The following is a 23084-nucleotide window of genomic DNA, read 5'->3' on the forward strand; positions in this document are numbered from 1 at the left end:
AGTATCCACTTACGAGAAAAAACTCTTAGCAAGGAAAAGAGGATAATATTAGCTTTTTTATATCAACGCAGAAGTATTTTCTTTAACGTTAAGCACAAGACAAGGATGCTCACCGCTATAGCTTATGTTCACCATTGTACTGAAGAGCTTAGGCAACATAATTAAGAAAAAAGAAGTAGTATTAAAAATGAAGAAAAAATTTGGTTATTTCCCAGGCCATATGGTTCTATATACAGAAAATCCAAGAAACTCTACAAATATTAGAATTTTTGAGAATACAGCAGGATTGATGGATACATTGATCAATATACATAAATCAACGTAATCCCTATGTTGTAGCAGCAGCTGGGCATACCTACCATGTATTGGCTTTTTTGGTTCCAGGCATTGTGGCTATGCTCACATTATTTAATAATAAAAACAGCCTCATAGGTGTATTTGTCGTCTTCCTTTTAACAGGTTTTGAACATGGGACTTGGATAGTTAAGTAACTTGCCGAAGGTCCTACTGCTAGTAACTTAGGTGAGGCTGGGACTACAACCCAAGTCTATGTGACCCCAAACCTAGCCAGGAGGTATTCTCATTTACTCCCAGTAAATGTAGAGAATGTAATGATAATAATCCCTTGCGCCTGATCCCAAATCTTTCTTTTTACTCTGATATTTTGTGTTTTTTTAATAGGAAAATTACTCTCACACCCTCAAGTTGTACACACAACATGGAGAAATAAATGGTCCTAGGAGAATTTCAGGATATTCTGGACAAAATCCGGACGGTGGCGGGCCTAAAAGGATGGTGGCCGCAGGGGCAACTGAGGAGAGCGGGGAGAAGCCGGGAGCCGCCCAGCAGCACTGGGGCCCGGGGTCTGTTGGGAGCAGCGGCACCCAGTCCCCTCGCTGCTCACGCACTGCCTGCTGGGAGGCGAGGCCGCGACACCCGCCGCGTCGGAGAGGACAGAGGACGGCGTCGACGGGTGTCACCAACTTCTCCGGTGTGCTTGTGAGACGGAAGAGCGGTGTGATTCTTTAACGTAGAAAGACCAGAGCCAAAACATTACATTGCGGTTTCCACAGTACCGCCCTTGAAAATGGATTTCACATTCCTCATAGCAACAGCAGCAGGAGCTATAGCCACCCTTGCTGCTGCGGCTGTTGCAGCATTGATAGTGGTAAGAAGTCTACGTTCTTTTAGAAAGTGGACAAATAAGGACAATGAGCGTACGGAAAAACCTCGTAAAAAAGTCTCTTTCATGAGACCAACCAACGGGAAACAGGAAAGACCTGAGGAATCGGGCGAGAAGCAACAGGAATCACACAAGAAATTGGACGAGAGTGTACAGGAAACCCGGGAAGAACTGAACGACAACGGACAGGACCACGAAGCACCGAATGACAAGGAACAGGAACCCCAGGAAGAAGTGAACAAGGAAGAAACTCACAAAGAAACGAATGAGAAGGAACAGGACAGCCAAACTTCAGGCAGACACAGATGCTGATCAAATGAAGAAAGCAGACAGCTGGGGCAGCGGAGGCTCCTTTTCTGCGGACGAAAGGGCAGAGGCTGGAGGCCACGCACAGGCTTGCTTGGTGTCACGGCGACACACAGGCGTAAGGTTGCTTTCCTGTAAAACTGGTTTTCAGAGGTAAGGGTTAGTGGATGAGACTGCACCTTTTAGGATATGAGGGAAGTTAAACGAAGGGAAAGTTGTCAGTGTGTTGTTTCTTGATATAAGTTTTTTTTGGTATTTCAAGCCCTGGTGAGGCGGGGAAAAAAAAAAAGTCCCATTGGCTTTCATACCAGACACCGTCACTTGTGAGGAGAAAAGGACTCCTTCCCCCACGCCCCCGCCCGGGATCGGCGGTGCCCCGTAGGGCGAGGCGAGGCCGCTGTCGGCCGCACAATGGGAGCCACCTCACAGGGGCGGGCGCGACGCGGCAGGGCTGCGGGCGGGCCGGCCGGCGGCACGTGGGCACTTCGGGGCGGCGAGGCCGGCGGGGGTTGGGGGGGGGGAGCCAAGGCTGCGGGCGGGCCCTCGGGGGAAAGAGCGAGGAGGTGGTTGCCGGGTCATCAACCGCCACGCTGCGCGCCCGACACCGGGCAGGCCTGGGCAGTGTCCTGCCCCTGCGACCGGCCGCCCCCGGTTGCCAAAACAATCGGAAGGGGTCCTTCCGAACACGTGGGCAAACCGCCGGCGGCCGCTCTCACCTATACCAGCCGCAGTGCGCCCCACTGCCGCGCGGTGGCGACCGAGCTAGCTAGTTCTGCTTACCCTCCTCCTCTCCTGCCCGATCCTCCCCGCTCCCCCTTCTCCTCCCTCCCACTCCCGGCGGCCTCAGCCGCCTCCATTTTCCAGATCTTTCTCGAACCCGCAGCTCCTCGGGCAGCCGTTGCCCGAGTGCTGACGGAAGCGGCCGAAGTCGAGGCCGGGAGCAGCCTCGGGCGCGGAGGGGGAGCCGGCGCGCCTCCCCAGCGACCGAACGCGCAGGCGCAGACCCAAGTAACTGCCGGTTGGAGGCGGCCGAACCGCAGTGGAGAGAGACCTGGCTGGAGGAGGCTGCGGCGCGGGCGGCCTCCACCTCCTCCAGGGTTCCCCGACGCGCTGCCCTCGTTTTAATGCGCAGCGACTTCGGGTCATCTCTCCTTTGCTTCTCGTAGGAGTCGCAGTTCCAGGAACAACAGCCTAGAAGAGGACGCGGTCCCCGCACAGAGGGCTTCAGCACCATCCCCCCGACCATTAGGCGGCGGGATGTCTGTGGTCGGCATTGACCTCGGCTTTCTCAACTGCTACATCGCGGTAGCGAGGAGTGGCGGCATCGAAACCATCGCCAATGAGTACAGCGACAGGTGTACCCCGTAAGTGCCTTGTCTGGTCATAACCCTAGGAAACGTCTCCTCCCGACCCTTACGCTTGTCCCGCCCGCTGGTTTCTTCTGATGCGCGGAACTCTGAGATGACAGGTGCAGTGCATCAACTGCGATCTCTAGGGACCGCGGGTTGGCGCGCCCAGGTGGGACTCGCTCCGCACAGCTGCTTTTCCTTCAAGGACAAGGGACTTAACTCGGAAAGCTGGCCCATCTCTCCTTTCTGTACCCACGCCCCCTCTCCCCGCCCCCCCCCCCACGCCACCCACCACGCCTCTGTCCGCCGGCGGCCCTGCTTTAGTTTTCGGGAAAGGGATTGGAGTGGTACCACCACGATGTCCGGAACACTGGAGAAAGATCTTTGGTTACCCCTAGTGGGGCTTGTGTGGGATTATTGGCCGCGGGCGGGCATCGCCGCTCGCTCAGTAGAAAAACTGTTTATTCTTTTTTCCCTTCCTGCTTTCCCCATCTGTCAGCGTGACAGCTTTCTCTCAAAAAAAGTAGGAAATGAAAGCTTAGACTGCAGATATCAGAAGATGAGTTGCAAGTTCATCTGACCCAGAAAACCTTTTTTGTTTGTTTTTAAAGAAGAGATTGAGATATTCACGTTTTTATCTCAGTGTCCTTGAGAATTCGAGGTAATCGGATCGGTTTCCAGGGGCGTAGGTTAATGGTACATTAATAGGGAGAGAATCAGGGATGGGAGTCGTTGGCCTCAAGTATTGGTAATGTTCATCCATTAAAGGAAAGTGGGGGAGTTAGAACCTACCAAAAGCATATTTCTACAGAATGAACCGTTGGAGAGTCAGAGGCCGCTGCCCTGTATAAGCATGACTGTGAAGTGATTCCATTACAACACTTAACGAAACACTTAGGAGGAGTGGCATTATGTCATGGAAACATGTTTCCATAGTTCCATTGTTTCTCTGATCTGGGAAGTTAGCAAAGAATAGAATTAAGTAAGACAGGGTATGAAAAACTAGCTTCTTATTGTAGACTCCTGTTACCGGTAATTTTATGAGGAAACCAACTGTCCATATCTTATTTCCTATGGAGAGGCAACTAAACATGTTAATTTGACCCTTCTGAATGGTCCAAAATACAATACTTTAAATATAAGACTAATCTTGTCAGTGTTAAGCTAAGCCTTTAAATAATTATATTACTACACTTTTATGAGTAATTTAAATTATGTCAAGGAGATGTTGACGATAGCTTACTTGAATCATTTTGTGCTTTGGTTTCTTTCCAAGAATATTCTATAAGGTTTTATACCACGTTTTTCTGGATTATATGCATTACATTTCTTTTACGGAAATTTTGGATCGTTGTATTCTCAAATGTGAGCATAGGTCAGTTAATTTTCATAGTACTGTTAGAACTCTTCTTTTTACATCTTTTTCTGGCTTTTATGCACAATGAGAAGGTGAAGTAGTAATTGTGAACTATTTATGACTTCATCTCTACAACGTTTTGTTTTAAGCCACAGCAGATATGGGCTTCTGCCAGAAAAGGACTAGGAAATTCCACTCTGCTCTTTCAGCAGAGTAAAGGTTAATGGGGGCAGTCTTTGGCTTCAGGGACTTAGCCTATGGAGAAAAAGTGAGAGGTAGGATGGACGTTCCCCTTATCTTTAAAGCCTTATCCTAAAAGGTCATAAACGAGAATTGTAAAATAGATACTGCATTTCCAGGCTCAGAAATCTTAGTAGTGGGTCCATGACTCTTTAAATTTAAAGAGCCTGGCCAAACTTTCAAAGAGAGTTATTTAGAAATTATGCTGCTTATTTAAGTCTTCTAAAAGTCTCTTAGTTAATATTCTTAAGCACACTGGCAAATTCTGTGTGGCTGAGAGTTAATGATCTTTCTGATTGTAAGAGAGTCACTTCTAATATCTAGATTTAATGAGCCTAATCCAAAGTAGAAAGTTCTAAAGGTGGAAGGACTGTATTCCTAGCTTGTATCAGCAACTCTTCCCTTCTTTCTGTGGCTGTGTACTGTCATTTATCTCAGAAATATGTCTTTTATTGTTACTGAACTAATACTTCACTGTAGTCCAGTGTTCTTATACTGTATATTTGCTTTGCAGGGCTTACATTTTTGAGTGAAAACATAGCCCTTTCTGATCCCTAGACATTTATTCGTTAAATGCCTGTCTTGCAAAAAGCATAACTATTAGAGGACCTGTAACTTTTCTAATACACCACAGTGTTTAATAATACACAAAAACTAGCATTTCAAAAAAAATTTTTTTCCATATTCCAGTTGCTGACATCAAGGTAATATGACACAGGTATTTCTGAGATGCAAATACATTATAAAAAGATCCTGTGAGGACTTCCTGGGTAGGCCAGTGTTTAAGACTCCGAGCTTCCACTGCTGGGGGCACGGGTTCGATCCCTGGTCAGGGAACTAATATCCCACGTGACCTGAGGCGAATAGAATAGAATAGATTAAAATAGGATAAAATATTGATAAAAAGGTCCTGTGGAAAAGAGGTAGGAAATGTTTGATTTAGTTGGTTTCAACATCCATACTTTTTCACATTTGTTTCATTCTTTAACAAACTTGATTATGGATTCATGGGAGAATCCCACGTATAAACAAAGAACAATTTAATGAAAAAGATAATTCCTTAAGTTTGGTGTACAATTAAGGGACCAAGGGCAAGTAGTTAAACCTGTTTTTCAGATTCACCTTCTGTAAAGTTGGGAGTGCTTGTACTAGCCTCTCTTATCTCGTGCATAAATTGAAGAGGAAGAAAGAAATTAACATGCATAAATTGAATAAAATATTAACTTATTTTTTCTGAATATTTTCTTATTTAAAATTATTATGCAAATAGTACATGTTTATTGTAGAAATATAGGCATGTTAAAAGATGAAAATGAAAATTATAATTTTTCCATCCAGAAATAAAACTTCCAGATGGTTTTCTCTGTTTGTATTTCAAGGGTAGATTATATTTTATATTCTATTTGGTGTCCTCTTTATATATAAAATATATTTCTATACTATTAGTTTTAGTGTCTGTATAATCATTCCTTAATTTAATTCATCCCTTATTGGATATTCAGGTTGTTTATATTTTCTTTTTATAAGCAGTGTTGCGATAACTATCTTTATAACTAAATTTTTGACCCTTAATTCCTTCAAATAAGTTCCTAGAAGTAGAATTACTGAGTGTGTACATTCTTAAGGCCTTAGATATGTTTGTATTGCTTGATTAGGTATAGATGTAGGGATTGGAATTTCCATGCTAGACTCAGTTATATCAAAGTGATTAGTTTCACACATGGGAAAAGAAAACTGCAGCCAGAAATCCTCATTCATTATCAGATTAAAGCATGTGGTCAGCTAAAACATGCTGCCTGCCTGTATTGATAATAGTGATGTCTAGGTGCTAAGCATTGTGTTTGCGCTGTCACACATATCACACCAGTTCTATGAGTTTGATAATACTAGCTATCTTTTTCCGTAAGAAGCCTTAAGCAAAGTTAAGTATCTTGGCCAAGAACTAGTAAGCCGTGAACTGGATTCAGTTTCAGGCTGCTTTGACCCCTGAACCCCAATGTCCTTACATTATCCATTGGCATATGGATGGTATCTATATATTGGGTTCATGGGGGTGTCATGGGACAAATTGTTTGGGCAGTTACTGTAGAGAGAAGGATCTTTAATATCAGTCAAGTCATCTATTTTTGGCTATTTTTTTAAGAAGTATTATCTTGTTTTAAAATGTTTTAATATGCTTTTAAGTTATTTTAAGAACATGTAAAAATCTTGTTTCAATTTAGAAATTCATTAAAAAATATGTACACAAAATAAGTTAGTGTAAACCTATGGAGGAAAGTATTGTGGAAAGACTATAAACTATTAACAATGGATATTTCTTGACAGTAGAATTATAGAGTGTGCTTTTAATACATAGTCTGTAATGTTTTGAATTTTTATGAACTTATTTTACAGTAAGGAAAATGGATCTTTTAATCAAACTATTATTTCAAGACATTTTTGTTAGGTGTACGTATTTGTTTTGTCATCAACATTCTGTAGGATCCGACTTACTGTTCAATTCTCTGTTTTTCTGTCTTCATTACTTTTTCCCTATTTCTTTTCCAGTGTATGTATAATCTGAAAATAGGCGAAAATATTATTTATACACTACACCTCAAATATGTGAGATGTCCTCTTCAATGCACAAAAGTAGAAATCACTTACCTTGGGGTATTGAAAATAAAAATTTTTGTACACAGAAAATGACAAAACTACAGACATTAACAGTGGCTCGTTGGGTAGGAGGACTTTTTATGATAATAGCAGTTTGGAGTAGGAGAATATTTTTGCAGTTTTTTTAATTAAATATTCTTTGTACTATATGAAATGGTTTTGTTTGTATGTTTTACTATTAGCTTACATTAACTTTGATTTAAAATATTTTAAATACTGAAGAATTACATAAAGTAAATCTCCTTTTTCTCTTCCCAGACACCTCCTAAACTTTAGTGTGTTTCTATACATTTGCAAGTATATGTATATAACTGGGATTTTTTTTTTAACATAGAATTACATTATACATATTTTGCAATTGCTTTTTTCAAAATATACTGTGGACATCTCAGACTTGCTCATATGACTCTAATTTATCTCATCTTTTTAATGGTTGTACAGCATTCCGTTTATCTATACACTACCATTAGTGTACATTTCAAAATAATTTGCTGTTGACAAACGAAGTTCAATGAACAGCTTTCCCACACCCTTCTTTTTTTAAAAAATGAAATTGTGCCTAAAGGAGTGGGTGGGCAGGTATCTCACACTTAAGCACGGCCAAAGCTAGAACTATAAAATCTTTTAGTATGAATATTATGCACGAAACAAAATGAATCTCCAGTCATTGCCTTGAATTTGTGGGTGACAAATTCTGAAAAGTTTCTAGAAGTCAAGGAATGATAGGTACAAATTACATAATATCTATTACGAGTTGAAGGTGTTTCATGTCATTGGTAGTCTTTTTAGTATGTGATCACTAAAATACAAATTAATGACCATAGCCATGTTCTAATAAAACTTAATTTGCAAAAATAAGTGGCAAGGGGTAATTTGCAAACCTCTGTTCTAGGCAGTCATAATCAAAAGACTTAAAATTACTGTGCATGGATATTTGTCTTTGAACTGATGAATTTTAAGTAAGATAGTCAGCTTTTAAAATAATATATCTAATCTAATAATTAATCTAAATAAACAATATGTCTCATTTAATGTATCTAATCAGCTTTTTAATTATTGTGTCTACCTATATAAATGTCTGTGATTTCTGTTAATGGGTTCAAGTTATAAACTAATTTGTGAATTATGCTTACTAGAAGCGTTTGGAAACTATTAAAGGAATTTTTATTATTTTTATCTGTTAAAATGTTTTATGCATTGTCCATATTGAAAGATTTAAAAGTTTATATTATTACTAAATCATATATGCCTAGAAGTTTTATACTTTTAAGTAGCAAGCTAAAAAGGAAATGGCAACAATCAGTCCTTTTGAGAACATTCCTCCCCCACCCCTTCTAGGGCAACTTTTTTCCAGATAGTTAATTTTGAGAAATAATAACTAGATGTTTTCTTTACTGTCAAACTCTCAGATCCCTTAATTTGTTTATAGGCATTGAAACACTCTAAGAATGTTGTCTCCAAGTTATTTGAACCACTAAGGAATCATTTTGTACAGAACACTATTTGGGAAATGATGCAGTAGTTCTCAGCTGGAGAAGATGTTGTCCGCTAGAGCGTATCTGACAATATCTGAAGATATTTTGGTTGTCACACGGGGAGGGGGAAAGGAGGAGTGCTACTGGCTTCCAGCAGGTAGAGGCCAGAGATGCTCCTGAAATCCTCTAGTGCACAAAATAGCCCCACTCCCTCAAAAAAAATTAGCCCAAAATGTCAGCAGTACCAAGGTTGAGAAACCCTGCTCTATAGACATCTTGGCAACCATATCAGCGGTTGACAATTTGATTCAGAGCCAAATTGGCCATGCAAGGAGCGGACCTTTTGATTTAAACTAATTGATTGTCCTCTCATATCATTAATTCAGCTATTGTATTTCTTAGCATCTACTCAATGATAGCCAAAGAGGCTATAAATAGTAATTATGGTCTCATGGGACTGGCAAGGGAAAGCAGAGATTTCTAAAAATAGGGCTATTTTTAAAGTGTAAATGGTAAGATCAGGAGGTTTTGAATCCTTTGCTTTATAAAGAAGCAAACAAATTTAGTGTTGCCCTCTTAGGTGAGAAGTTTCATAGTCTATTGGCAGTATGTGTTTTCTCCAACCTAACCATGCCTTGGCTTTATAAAAATAGGCTTTATAAGAGAGACAGAAAGTTAATCTTAGATTTTAAGGGAAAATACAAGTACATCTTTCTTAAAGTAATATCCTGTCATTTGATTTTTATGCCCCTCCTCTACTAAAAGTGATATAGGACATTCAGAAGCTTTGCTTATTTGTTTAGAGTTTTGTGGCATTCTTTGAGAATCTAAGACTACCACTGTGGTGGCAACATCAGACTGGATATAATATATTTAAGCTGCATTGTGAACTCTCCTTTTTTTTTTCTTTTAGGTATAAAATGGAATTTCTAAATAGTAGTTGAAATAATATATAAAAAGTATAATATAATTGGATTATGTGATACATAGTTGGATAAACTGTTGAGTATCCTTTTCTATAAGAACTTTTATATCAACCTAATATGTGTGTAATTTCCTTGGTATTACTAAAGGTCAGGTAAAAGTGTTGAAAGAGAATAGGTATTTAACTTATTTTGATTTTTCTGAGAATCCTTGATAGGTATTTATTTAATGGCTGTGTTCTAGAATCTTTTTGAAAAAAAAAATCGAAGGAAGGAATTCGAAGAACTTTAGTGTGTGAGGACAATTTTCTCTGTATTGAAACTGGGTATTTCCAAGTTATAACATTAAATTTTTAAACTTTAAAAGTTGTCTGCTTTTAACCTAAAAGAATATCTGATAATGATAACTGTTTAGCTTTCCTTGTGAAGTGATACAGGTGCAAAACGTATTTCAGTGAATACAGCACTTAATAAATGATAGTTGAATCAATCTTATTTGGAACTAAGTGTTCTAACAAGTTAAACTCTTGAGAATCAACCTAAGAATAAGATTTTCTGTGCATTGAAATGTTGGTAGCCTCGTATTGAAAAAAGTATTCAGAAGTGTATCCAAATAATGGAGTTGAGAGTAAGATGGACTATAAACAGGCTAAGAGATGGCAAGTCCATGTTTTCTCTGATGAGTTTTAGGGTGGAATGCCAACCATCCGCGTGGATTGCTATATCAGGTATGCAGATATCTACTCTGGCAAAGACTGTGTTGAATCAAGGAGTTATTTGCAAGAGAAATGAAGATGTCACCTGAACCACTGATTCTTACTATATCCTGTTTTGGCCAGATCACAATTAAAAGTAACTTCCATTTCGTTCATCTGTTCATCACATTTAACATTTTAGTCCTACATATATATCTGCTTGGATGTCTCAAAGGTACCTCAATCTCAACATGTCCAAAATAGAACTTGTGAAGGTCCATCCCCAAACGTGTCTCTCTTACAGTGTTTTCTGTCCCATTGCATGGCACCACTATCTACCCTCTTACACAAACTGGACTAGACATTATTCTTGATACCTCTTCCTATTATGTATTCCAGCACTGTTCAATAAAAATAAATATAATGTATGTGAGCCACATACATAATTTTAAATGTTCTAGTAGTTACATTAAAAAGCTAAGAAACAGGCAGAGTTTTAATATACTTGATTAAATCACTATATTCAGAATCTTATTTCAACATGTAATCAGTGTTTTAAAATTAATGGGATATTGTAACATTTCTTTTTAAATTTTAAATCTTCAAAATCCAGAGTGTATTTCACACTTAAAATAAATACATCCAATTCAGATTAACTGCGCTGGAGCTCCAGTGTCACAGTTGGTTAGCGCGAGGTACTTATACAGCCTAGCTGCGTTTCATGTGCCTGATAGCCACGTGTGTCTGGTGGCTGCCGGATTGCACCGCGAAGACCTAGTTCATCACAAAGTCCTTTGAGTTTTAGCTCCTAAAATCTCTTAATTCCTTTTCCTTCTGTCTCAGCTGCTACTGTACTGATAGAGATTATTGATAACTTCTAGCCTTCCTCCCATTCCTGTAGTCAAAATGATCTCCACCAGGGCTTCCCTGGTGGCACAGTGGTTGAGAGTCCGCCTGCCGATGCAGGGGACACGGGTTCGTGCCCTGGTCCGGGAAGATCCCACATGCTGTGGAGCAGCTAGGCCCGTGAGCCATGGCCACTGAGCCTGCGCGTCCGGAGCCTGTTCTCTGCAACGGGAGAGGCCACAACAGTGAGAGGCCTGCGAACCACCCCCCCCCAAAAAAAAAACGATCTCCACCAAACACTCCCCTAATTGAATCCATCATCATTTACTCTTCCTTCAAATCTCATCACTTTCTCCGATAAGCCATTCCCGATCCTCTTTTAGGTCAATTCGTGCTGTTGCACCATGTGTACCCGTTTTTGTACCACCTAGTTTACTTTCACCTGTGACTCTATAGCAATATAAGTTCCAAGGGAGCCAAACGATGTCTGACTTTTTTCCCCTTATTATTATAGCTTTAGTACCCAACAGAGTGCCAGGCATGTAGTAGTTACTCAGTATTCATCTGTTAAATTGACTGAATGAACTTAACTGCTTGCCTTCCCTGAAAAATCCTGTGTCCCCAGTATAACAATATCTTGTTCAGCCCTTGAAAAGCACTGTTCTGGGATCTTTTTTTTTTTTCCACTTTGTATTATACGTAAGCATGGAGTGTTCATTCTATTATTCAAAAGCCTTTAATGAACTCTCATAACCTACTGAAATATATTTCAAATTTATAATATATCATTTGAGACACTGTATAATCTGGCCCTCTGATGTATCTACCAAAATGTCCTATGAAACTAGCAAAGTTGTATTCTTCCTAGTCTCCAAGTGAGCATTAACCTTAGGAGTCATCTTCCCTTTCTTTCAGCAAGTACCTTGGTTATGTACCAGATGTCTAGACCAGTGCTATCCAGAACTTTCTATTCTACAGTGTATGTTCTATGTATTTTCTGTTCTCTGCATATCCAGTAGCCATATGTAGCTGTTAAGCACTTGGCTCTTGAGCCCTTGAAATGTGACTAATGCTGAGGAACTGAATTTTTAATTTTAGTCAATTTAAATTTTACTAGCTACATGTGGCTAGTGGCTACCATATTGGATAGTGCAGATCAAGGCAATGGGACATACATTATCTACCTACATGGCGTTCACATCCTACTGTGGAGATAGTAAAAAAATAAATTGTATCAGATGGTGATACATTATGGAGAAGAATAAAATTGGGGAAACAGGAGATGTATGTATTGGGGAGGAGCAAGAATGTTATTTATATAAGATAGAGAAGGTATCTCGGATAAGCTGACATTTGAGCCAGAGACATGAAAGAAGTGAGAGCTCATGGCATGTGTTCCAGAAAGAGAGAACAGTGTGTACAAAGCCCCTGATGCAGAAATGTGCTTGCCCTCTTCCAGAAATAGCAAGGAGACCTGTGTACCTAGATTGAAGTTCCAGAGTAGAGCAGCTAAGAACCAAACCATGAAGGGCTTTATTGGCTGTTGGGGAGATAGGACACCATTGAAGTGTTTTTAGCAGAGGAGTTTGTCTTTAAGAGGATCACTCAGGCTGTCATGTTGAAAATAGACATATACTGGGAATGTCCTTTTCCACAAAACAGATACATATTAAAATGTTTTCTTTCAAGTCTTAATTCAGAAATCACATCTTTCACCTGCTTTTCTAAACCTTATTATCTAGAAGTGATTATTCTCTTTTTTTGCTAGTATCATTCATAATTTTATTTTATATGTTGATTTTCTTTTGATAGACTATATTCTCCAAGCATAGTGATTGTAGCTAGTATACACACAATGCCTGTAAATATTTTTTGATTGAATGAATAATTACCTGTAATTACAACTGAAACCATGGAAACATTTTCTCGAATCACAACATGAAATTTTTTTTGAAAGTTTTTTTGATAAAAATGTTACTCTACACTTGTTTTTATAAGCCGAATTACATTTGCAGTAATAAAAGCAACAATCATATTGTTCAAAGCATTTACCTATACTCACTCACTTAATCTTCACACAACTCTGTGAGTAGGTATTATTATCAACACTATCTTGATGGGAAGCTGAGGCAAATAATGGTTAGGTAATTTCTACAAGGTTACTCAGCTGTTAATGGGCAGGGCCAGGATTTAGATCCAAGGAGCCTGGCCTTAACTAAATACAGTTAGTCTTTTTAGTAAGTCATAGACCAGTAGAATTTGAAAAACAATTTTGGGACCAATACAGTGTTGCCAAGTATTAGCACATTAAGAAAAATTCTAACCTTTATTCTGACCACTATTCTGTTACTCAAGAAAGTTTAAAAATATGTAAAATTCTGATTTCAGTAACCTATTTTTTTGAGTAATACATAATTATATTCATTCCTTTAATTCATTTTTATATAGAGAGAAGCAGAGTAATAGCACATTAGTATAAAAATACCTTGAGAACAAACTTTTTGTTTTTTTCCTGTTTAGAGCCTGTATATCTTTGGGATCAAGAACGCGAGCCATTGGAAATGCAGCTAAGAGCCAGGTAAATTGTTCCTGTAGATGTTTTGACTTACAGGCAGAGTTAACTTCATATTGGTAACTAAGCTCCCATTTTATGTACTTGAGAGTGAAAAAAGAGAATAAAGAAGATGACTGGTCCTTATATCTTTGTATCTTACTAAATATGTTTTGCTTTGGGTTGTAAAATATTTCTTGAATTTTATTTTAAAAAAATCTTAGTTGTGAAGTCAGAGTATGCTACCAAATGGCGTCAGTTTTTCCTTGTATGGTCACTTTCTATGAGGGATATCCTCCTATCTAGAATATATACTTCTACAACAAGTGAATGATGTCTTTGTAAAAGAAGGTGGGAAAAAATGGAGAAACTAATATGCAGAGTAATCCTCTGTGGCTACTATTTTACTACTACTTTACATGGAATCTGTTTAAGTATTTATATTTCTAGGCTCCTAAAATCCGTTTGCATAAAACATTCACTTTTAACATTCCATGCTATAGGTTCATCTTCCTTGGACTTTGTTTATTACCATGAACCAAAACCCTTAACAATTACTTCTTACATTTTAATATATACCTGAGTCTTCTTTATTACAAAATAAGTCTGTTTAATGGGGCATTTTTCCTCATGACTTTTTGTACTCAATTATTCAATTGACTCATTTATCCACGAATTTTTGCTTAAGATTTTTTTTATGAAGATTGTCTTACAGTTGGCCTGTGTATGAATGTATTTTTTTCTTTCTTTTCCATTTTCATATTACATATAAACAAATGTTGTTTGTGCCAAAAGGACCCCTTCACTAAAGTTTACATCTCGTATTCTGGCTGATCTTCTTCTTCTTCTTCTTTTTTAATTTTCCTTATTTTGGGGGGCTGCGTTGGGTCTTAGTTGCGGCACACAGGATCTTCGATGAGGCATGCGGGATCTTTTCGTTGCGGTGCTCAGGCTTCTCTCTAGTTGCAGCTTGCGGGCTTCTCTCTAGTTGTGGCATGCCAGCTTTCTCTCTCTAGTTGTTGTGCATGGGCTCTCTGGCTCCAGAGCGTCTGGGCTCTGTAGTTTGCGGCACATGGGCTCTCTCGTTGAGGCGCGCAAGTTCAACAGTTGTGGCGTGTAGGCTTAGTTGCCCCGTGGCATGTGGGATCTTAGTTTCCTGACCAGGGATCGAAGTTGTGTCCCCTGCATTGGAAGGCGGATTCTTTAACCACTGGACCACCAGGGAAGTCCGCTGGCTGATGTTCTAAGTGTATCGTAGACCTCAGACTCTCTGAAGAAAGCAAACTATGAGTTACTTCTCCAAAAAAGCTAAAGAGATCAACATGGTAATTCAGCATCCCAGTAGTTTTCATCTCATAATTGAAGATCAAGATCTACTTGACTTTAAAGATCACTGAGAGGGAAACAACTGGATCTCAATAATATTCTATAGTTTGAACTACATGTTCTAGTTAAAGAAAAAAATTACTTTGCCAAAATACAAGCTATTTACAAATTAAGACACTTTAACTTAGCATCATGTTACATGGAAGGAGTTTTAATTTACTAGCCTAGGAGCAGTTTTCAGCAGTGGAAGCAACATAGTACCACAAAGAATAAGATATTGAGAGTAAAAGAAGAACATGGCAATAAAAAACATAGTTTAAATAAAAACACAAATGAAAGTGGAAAGAAAGAAATCAAAGATACTAATTTATTAGCCCAAAAGTGTTGAAGAAAGCCAGAAATGAGTTGTAGATAGATTTTCATTGTATTATTTGAAAAGTTTTAAAGTTTTCTTTTTTGAATCTAACATTCCTAAGGTAGGAGCAGAGTTGGAGGGGCAATAGTGTAATTTTTCTATCAATTAGAAACCAGAAGAATGAATGATTGTGTGTGATTCTGAACTTGGATATGTAGGATAAGGAGACTTGGTGATTCTCAAGTATTAGCATAGTGTTTATTTTGCATTAATTAAGTAATTGATAAATAAAAGTGTTTACTGCCAACAGATAATCACGAATGTAAGAAATACAATTCATGGTTTCAAAAAGCTTCATGGGCGATCATTTGATGATCCTGTTGTGCAAACTGAAAGGATCAGGCTTCCCTATGAGCTGCAGAAGATGTCTAATGGAAGTGCAGGAGTTAAGGTAAGCTTATATTCCCAGAATGCAAACATATGTTCAAATTAAAGAAACCAAATATGATAATATTGCCTGTTTTTAAATATTTAAAAATTTTTTAATTTAACTCCTTTCCTCTGGATGCAGTACCTTTATACCAAAAATACAGGCAGTTTTCGTAATATGCTTTAGTGAATGCAAAAAACGAATCTGATTTAGAATAATAATCTTTTTAATCCAAATACTTTTATTGTCAAGAAAAAAGGATTATTATTTGGAGAACTTTCAGAGGTGAACCACTTTTAAGGAATAAAGGCAGATGTGATTTAGAAAAATAGACCCCAAAAGTATGTTAATTTCTATAATGAGCTTTCTCTAATTTAGAAGAATCTTATAACATATTACAGAAGTATTAAAGCAAACTCTTCTTCCAAGTAAGAGATGGATTCTGGATTTTTACTTCTACATCCTGAGACAGAAAGTTATAGATTGGTTAACAAAAACTAACAGAATACCCCAAACCACAGAGTTACTATATGGCTCAGCAATTCTACTCTTAGGTATATACACAAGAGAATTGAACCATATGTGCACACAAAAATTTGTACACTAATGTTCATAATAGCATTATTTATAATAGCCAGAAAGTGGAAACAACCCAAGCGTCCATCAGCTGATGAGTGGATAAACAAAATATGGTATAGTTATTCAATGGAATATATTATTTGGCCATAAAAAGGAGTGAAGTACTGATATGTGCTACAACATGGATGAACCTTGAAAACATGCTAACTGGAAATAAGGCAGATATAAAAGGCCGCATATTGTATGATTCCATTTTTATGGCTATCCAGAATCAGGCAAATCAATAGACATGGAAAACAGATGTGTGGTTGCTAGGAGTTAAGGGTAAGGGGGAATGGGTGAATCTACTACTACTACTGCTAATGGGTCACTCTTTTTAGGGTGATGAAAACGTACTACAGTTAATGGTAATCAGTGTACAGCTTTGAATAGACTAAAAACCACTGAATTATATACTTCAGAAGGATAAACTTTATGTGATATGAATTATATCTCAAAGTTAAAAATTTTAATAGCTGATTTTAAACTTGATATATATTTCCATGTTTAGAAGAGGGTTCTGACTACAGGATGGATGATGAGTTGTAGTAAGGAGACATGAGACTTACAGTAGTTCAAAAAAGACACCATGAGAGATTAAAGACAAGTTGAAAAATGGTGAAATTTGTGGATCAGGAGGTGAAATTTGTGGATCAGGAGTTTCTGACTAGGAAGCTGGATGGGTCATGATAGCAATAAATGAGATAAAAAATAATATTCACATGTCCTTTAGATATGATAACTTCTGGTTAATGACTCTTTGTGGAGCAGTTTTATTCTAAACTACTTAAATTCTTTTGCTTTTATTCTTTCAAAAGAAAATTAAAAATTATGCTTTGTGAGTAGTTTGATAAAAACAAAATAAATTATTTTTACAGAAAGCCAAAACCTAATTTTTTTGACATATAACATTGTATTAATTCAGGTGTACAACATAATGATTCAATATATGTATACATTCAGAATGATCACAGTAAGTCTAGTTAACATCCATCACTGCACAATTTTTTTCCCCTGTGATGAGAACTTTTACCGTCTACTCCATAACTTTCTCTATCTTTTTTTGCCCTCTAGTTTTGGTGGCCATGTCTTATGAAAGAATGCACTAGAAGTAAAGTCTTCTCTTGTTGCAGAGCACGAACTCTAGGCATGCGGGCTTCAGTAGTTGTGGCACGCAGCCTCAGTAGTTGTGGCACATGGGCTTAGTTGCTCCATGGCATGTGGGATCTTCCCGGACCAGGGCTCGAACCCGTGTCCCCTGCATTGGCAGGCAGATTCTTAACCACTATGTCACCAGAGAAGTCCGAAGTAAAGTTTTAACACCTTGTATGTCTTTTTTTTTTTTGGCCAGGCTGTGCAGCTTGCAGGATCTTAGTTCCCCAATCAGGGATTGAACCACGGCCCACAGCAGTGAAAGCGCCAAGTCCTAACTACCGGACCACTAGGCCAAAACCTAATTTTTAAGTGATACAATTTTTATACAGTCATAGTGAGTGCATGTAAGCTAGTTGAAGAGGCTTTGAAAACGTTAATCAGTCCTGTGTCAAACTAAGTTTCTTCATCTTTTGAAGACTGAAGATCTTTAGCATTCAACTTCTCAAGCATTTTATCCACTTATTTTTTCTGACATTTGTTTGAATAAACTTTGATGTTTATTTCATCTAACTTTTATATTATTTTTGAAAATACTGTACTGTTGTGCCTCCTATAATCAGACTAAGACACATGGGTACTTGATTCATTTTCCCTTGTTTCAATGTGCTTGATTTCTTCCCATGTTTAAAGACAGTAATTTCATGTAATGCTTGGTTTTGAACTTACTTGTAAATTGATATGGAAACAAATGACTATCAATTTTAAGTCTGTTTCAAAGTAAATTTTGTATAATTATTTATGCATACTTATACACTTATATACAAACATGCATTGTGCTGCTTGAGAAGTTCTTTAAAGCTCTTCCAAAGTTTAGTGTATTCACTCCATTGGGGTACAAAGTTAAAAGGCATAGCGTTTTCTTCTGTAAGTTGGATGTAGTTATCATATGGGTTCTAAGGTAACTTTGTATTGCTTATAAATATTGTGGTTGTCATTATGAAAGGGTTTGATTACTTGAATAAAGCACAGTATTCCTTGGTCAAGAAGCACTGTAAAGTTTCATTTTAGGTGCTTAAATTCAACCTAGTCTTAAACCTGTGTATGAGATGAAGTAGTTATTTTAAAAAATAATTTAAAAATTCCATGTATACATCTATATACAGTAATATATATTAAATTTCTTTTTTTTTAAATAAGGAATTTTTTTTGGCTGTGTTCTCATTTCCTTTTCACAAAACTGTATTACTAAAGTTTTCATTTTAAACCCAAGAAGAGTTCTAACTTCCAAAAGAAAGATTATTTGATCTTTTTCCCCTTATTTGTTTATAAGAGTAGTGAATGATAAAACTTGCTCTTCTGGGAGATGGGGATCTGGAGCATGTAAAGACACTCTTGATAATTTATTTGGTTGTAATACTATGTGTAAGGCACTGGAACTTCAGAGATGAGACATAATGATACGAGAGCAATCCTTTTGGTATATAACTTCATTGAGCAAGGACTTTGCCTTTTTCACTGTTGTGTATCGATCATGTATAAGGTAGGTGCTCATAAAATACTAGGTCAATAAATGACTCTTGATAAATATCTCCTCTTTTGGCTTTAGGCACGATACCTAGAAGAAGAGAGACCTTTTGCAATCGAGCAAGTTACTGGAATGCTGTTGGCTAAGCTTAAAGAGACTTCAGAAAATGCTTTGAAGAAACCAGTGGCTGACTGTGTGATTTCAGTAAGTTTTACCTCAGTAATGAACACTCTTGAATCTCATTTTCCAGTGTATTAATGTTGTAATGAAATATTTTTCTTCCCTTTTCTTTATTCCTTCTGCCCTTATCCAGTGAATAACCTAAATCCATTTTTACTTTTATGTTAAAAAATTATTTTATTTGATAAAGTTCAGGATTGAGTTTCCCATAAAGTTAACTGTGATAATCAGTGAATCTTAAAATAAAAACTAATGTATTTGATTAGTTGGTGACTGCTGTACCTGCCACTTATCCCTAAGAATCTTTCCAGGTAGCACTTAATGTCCCACCCCTAGGGACCGACCTTAGTAACATTTACGTCAAAGGTTGAAAATGCCCAGTTGGGAATTTGAGATTCTGTATATTCTGTATCAGAAATAAAAGATCCTTTTTTTAAAATGATAAATTAGATGTATTTAACGTCTATACTTCCAGAAGTTTTGACATACGCATACACCCGTGAAACCATCATCATCACAATCAGTATAATAAACACATTTATCACCCCTCAAAATCCACTTGAGGCTTTAAGATAAAAATTGTTTTTATATAAGATGAACAACATGATGCTTTGATATACATAGTGAAATGATCACTACAGTCAAGCAAATTAACGTATCCATCTCCTGTGGTTACTTTTTTTGTGTTTGTGTGGTGAGAATACCTGAGATCTACTTTCTTAGCACATTTCCAGTATATAATAGAGTATTGTTAAGTGTAGTCACCATGCTGTACATTAGATTTCTAGAACTTATTCATTCTACATAACTGACATTTTGTACCCTTTGGCCACTGTCTCCCCATTTCCCCGACTCCCTGCCCCTGTTAACCACCATTCTACTCTATCATATGAATTAGACTTTTTTAGATTCCACATATAGGTGAGATCATGCAGTACTTTTCAGAAAGAAAAGATCTGTCTTTTAAAGATTCTTAACAAAGCGTTTAATCTTTTACCCCCTGTTTTATCTCTTGAGATCCCATTATATATTGATAACTAGTTTTTAAGTTATATGTTGTCACCTAAATGTGAATATATTCTTAGTATTGTTAAACTTGACTACGTAAGTTCAGGAGTCTCATGTCATCAGAAAAATAGAATCGTATTATGAACTCTTCAATGAATTTAGTAATTAAAATTTGTCAGGTGTATTTATTTATTTTTTTAAATATTTATTTATTTGGTTGTGCTGGGTCTTAGTTGCGAAAGGCGGGCTCCTTAGTTCTGGCATGCGTGTGGGATCTAGCCTTGACCAGGGATCGAACCTGGGCCTCCTGTATTGGGAACATGGAGTCTTAACCACTGTGCCACCAGGGAAGTCCCTGTCAGGTGTATATAGAATTTTTAAATGAGAGAAAAATATTAGCTTAGTATTTTGTTTTCCAGTCATTTTGTTATAGTAAATGATAGAGTTTACCATTGTCCAGGCCCTATTAAAGGCATTTAACGTGTATTAACCCATTTAATCCTCAGAACCACTCTGTAGGTAGGATATTATTAACCTCAATTTCACAGATGAAAAAACTGAGACACAGAGAAGTTAAATAACTTGTGGTCATAACTCTTCCATTATACTGCTACTTGAAAGTATATGTCAGAATGGTGCACATTTTAAGAATGTATCTTAAATTCAAATCCATCCCTATTTATTTAGCCATACTTGATTTTACTTTCATGTCAGAAATTAGTATCAGAACATGGCATTGTGAACTTCTTGGGCATTATTAACTTTGTAATCAGTGCAGTAGACCCATGTGAGCTGTACAAAGGGAAGTATTTTCTGCTCTATGCACTGTCATATCCCTAATGGCTAGAAAAGTACTGGTACATAAGTGCTTAGTGAAAATTAAGTGAACCATACCTTATAATTTAGATTTTTGTCTGAAGGATAATACCAAAATCAGGATATACAAACTTATCAAAATTCAAGTTCTTTTTGTGTTATTATCTATTAAATGAAATTTCTAAATTCAAAAAGCACTAAGATTGGAGGAGACTACTTACTTAAAATTGGAAGAGCCCCAAGTTTTATACATGGATATACTTAATTAGCTTTTTAGAAATCTGTCTGTAGACCAAATGAAAGTGCTTCTTAGTTTGACAGTAATAAGTATATGTAATCTTAATTATTAGTTTTAAATTAAGAGTTTATTTTTTAATAGAAATATATTTAATGTTTTTTCGTGATTTATAAAGAAACACATGCTCATCATAAGTCCCCTGCAATATAGTTCCCCCTCCCTTTGAAATACAACCATTGTAAACATTTGGAAATATATTCTTCTAGTAGTACATACATACACAAAAATGAAATCATGCTCTACATGCCCCCTTTTTTTAATGTAATAAAGATACTATTCCATGACAATTCAGATCGATCTGATTCTAACATCTATGTAGGATTCCATTATGTGGATATAACATATTTAACCAATCTCATTTTAATAGACTCTTGGGTTTTTAGTGTTTCATTATTAAAGATTAACAAATAAGTATTTTTATAGACCAACATGAGAAGGATTTAACATATTTTTGAAATCCTACAATATTAATTCTGTTTTGCTAATTGCTTTAAATTTGTGTTCATACTTTAGGTCAAACTTTATGATGTAGAAATTGCCAACCTTAAAAAAGAAACTAGTATTTTTTCCTCATTTATTTTATTAGAACACCAGTCTTTGCCTTAAGCTGTACATAAGTTCATTTTTCAATTGATGAAATGTTTAAGTAAAATCTGTTACATTGAACTAATAACAATTATTGTTTTGCAACACCAGATTCCGAGCTTTTTCACTGATGCTGAGAGAAGATCTGTGATGGCTGCAGCCCAGGTTGCAGGCTTAAATTGTTTAAGGCTAATGAATGAAACTACTGCAGGTGAGCAGTTTGCAATTTGAAAATTACTGTCAGAAAAATATTATTATAGTCTTTTTTCTAATTAATACAAAGCATTTATTTTTTAACTCTATTATGTACTGATATAAGCTTGTCATTTTGGAGCACAACATTATGGCAGAGTTTAAACATGTCTTTCATTGGCTGTAAGAGTCATTAATATTATAGGGTTATAGATGGGTAGAGAAAAAAACATTAACCAATTTGTGAAAAGTGAATTTACTTTGAAACTAATAATTTGTATTACTCTACTGTGTGTTAAAATGTAGTATCAACATGACTTGCCTATTGTTTCCCAAGTGATTGCTAGGCTGGAATTAACCTAATTCTTTGTTCTTACATAGTTGCACTGGCATATGGAATTTATAAACAGGATCTTCCTCCATTAGATGAGAAACCAAGAAATGTAATATTTATTGATATGGGACATTCTGCCTACCAGATCTCAGTTTGTGCTTTTAACAAAGGAAAACTTAAAGTAAGTAAATAAATGATTTACTATATATTTAATTTTAATGTCTGAGAGCATATGAGACTATATAGAGAACCCTAATGCTTGGGTTTAAATCCTGGCTCTGCCACTTAAAAACTGTGACCTTGAGCAAGTTACTTAACCTCCCCAAATCTCAGGTTCCTCACCTGAGGATATTATCAGTAAGTACCTCATAGACTTGTTGAGGATAAAATGAGTTAATGATTATAAGATGCTTGGAATGCCATATAGCAGATATTATGTGTTAGCTATTTTTACTATTGTTGAGGTTTTCAGTCACCTATCAGGGAGCATAAATTACATATTTATAAATGTACATAGGAAACATTTCTAAAATGATTCCCATTGTCTTTAGAAACCTTTCTATCCTGGAGTCCTAATCAAAATTTTCTACAGTGTGGTATTATTTACCTCTATATGCTTATCTTCTTACAGCCTTTGTTTGGTTTTGTATTCATTTCTACATTGATTATCTTACCCAGACTTAACACACACTCTCTCTCTCCCCCCATTACACACATGTATAGATTAGCTCAGAAGAGTAAA

General features: G+C 37.0%; 1 protein-coding gene across 1 annotated transcript in view; it reads left to right on the top strand.

The window, feature by feature from the left end:
- The first annotated feature begins 2521 nt into the window (after nucleotides 1-2521).
- Nucleotides 2522-23084, top strand: part of HSPA4L (heat shock protein family A (Hsp70) member 4 like) — a 49269-nt gene continuing 28706 nt past the window's right edge. The window contains exons 1-6 of the mRNA XM_060012962.1: nucleotides 2522-2853; nucleotides 13550-13607; nucleotides 15572-15712; nucleotides 19011-19133; nucleotides 21928-22027; nucleotides 22390-22523. Of these exons, the coding sequence (XP_059868945.1) occupies nucleotides 2747-2853; nucleotides 13550-13607; nucleotides 15572-15712; nucleotides 19011-19133; nucleotides 21928-22027; nucleotides 22390-22523 (663 nt within the window). The 5' untranslated portion in view covers nucleotides 2522-2746. The remainder of the gene's footprint in view (nucleotides 2854-13549; nucleotides 13608-15571; nucleotides 15713-19010; nucleotides 19134-21927; nucleotides 22028-22389; nucleotides 22524-23084) is intronic.

Source organism: Delphinus delphis, chromosome 5 (assembly GCF_949987515.2).
Source record: "Delphinus delphis chromosome 5, mDelDel1.2, whole genome shotgun sequence".
NCBI classification, from domain to species: Eukaryota; Metazoa; Chordata; class Mammalia; order Artiodactyla; family Delphinidae; genus Delphinus; species Delphinus delphis.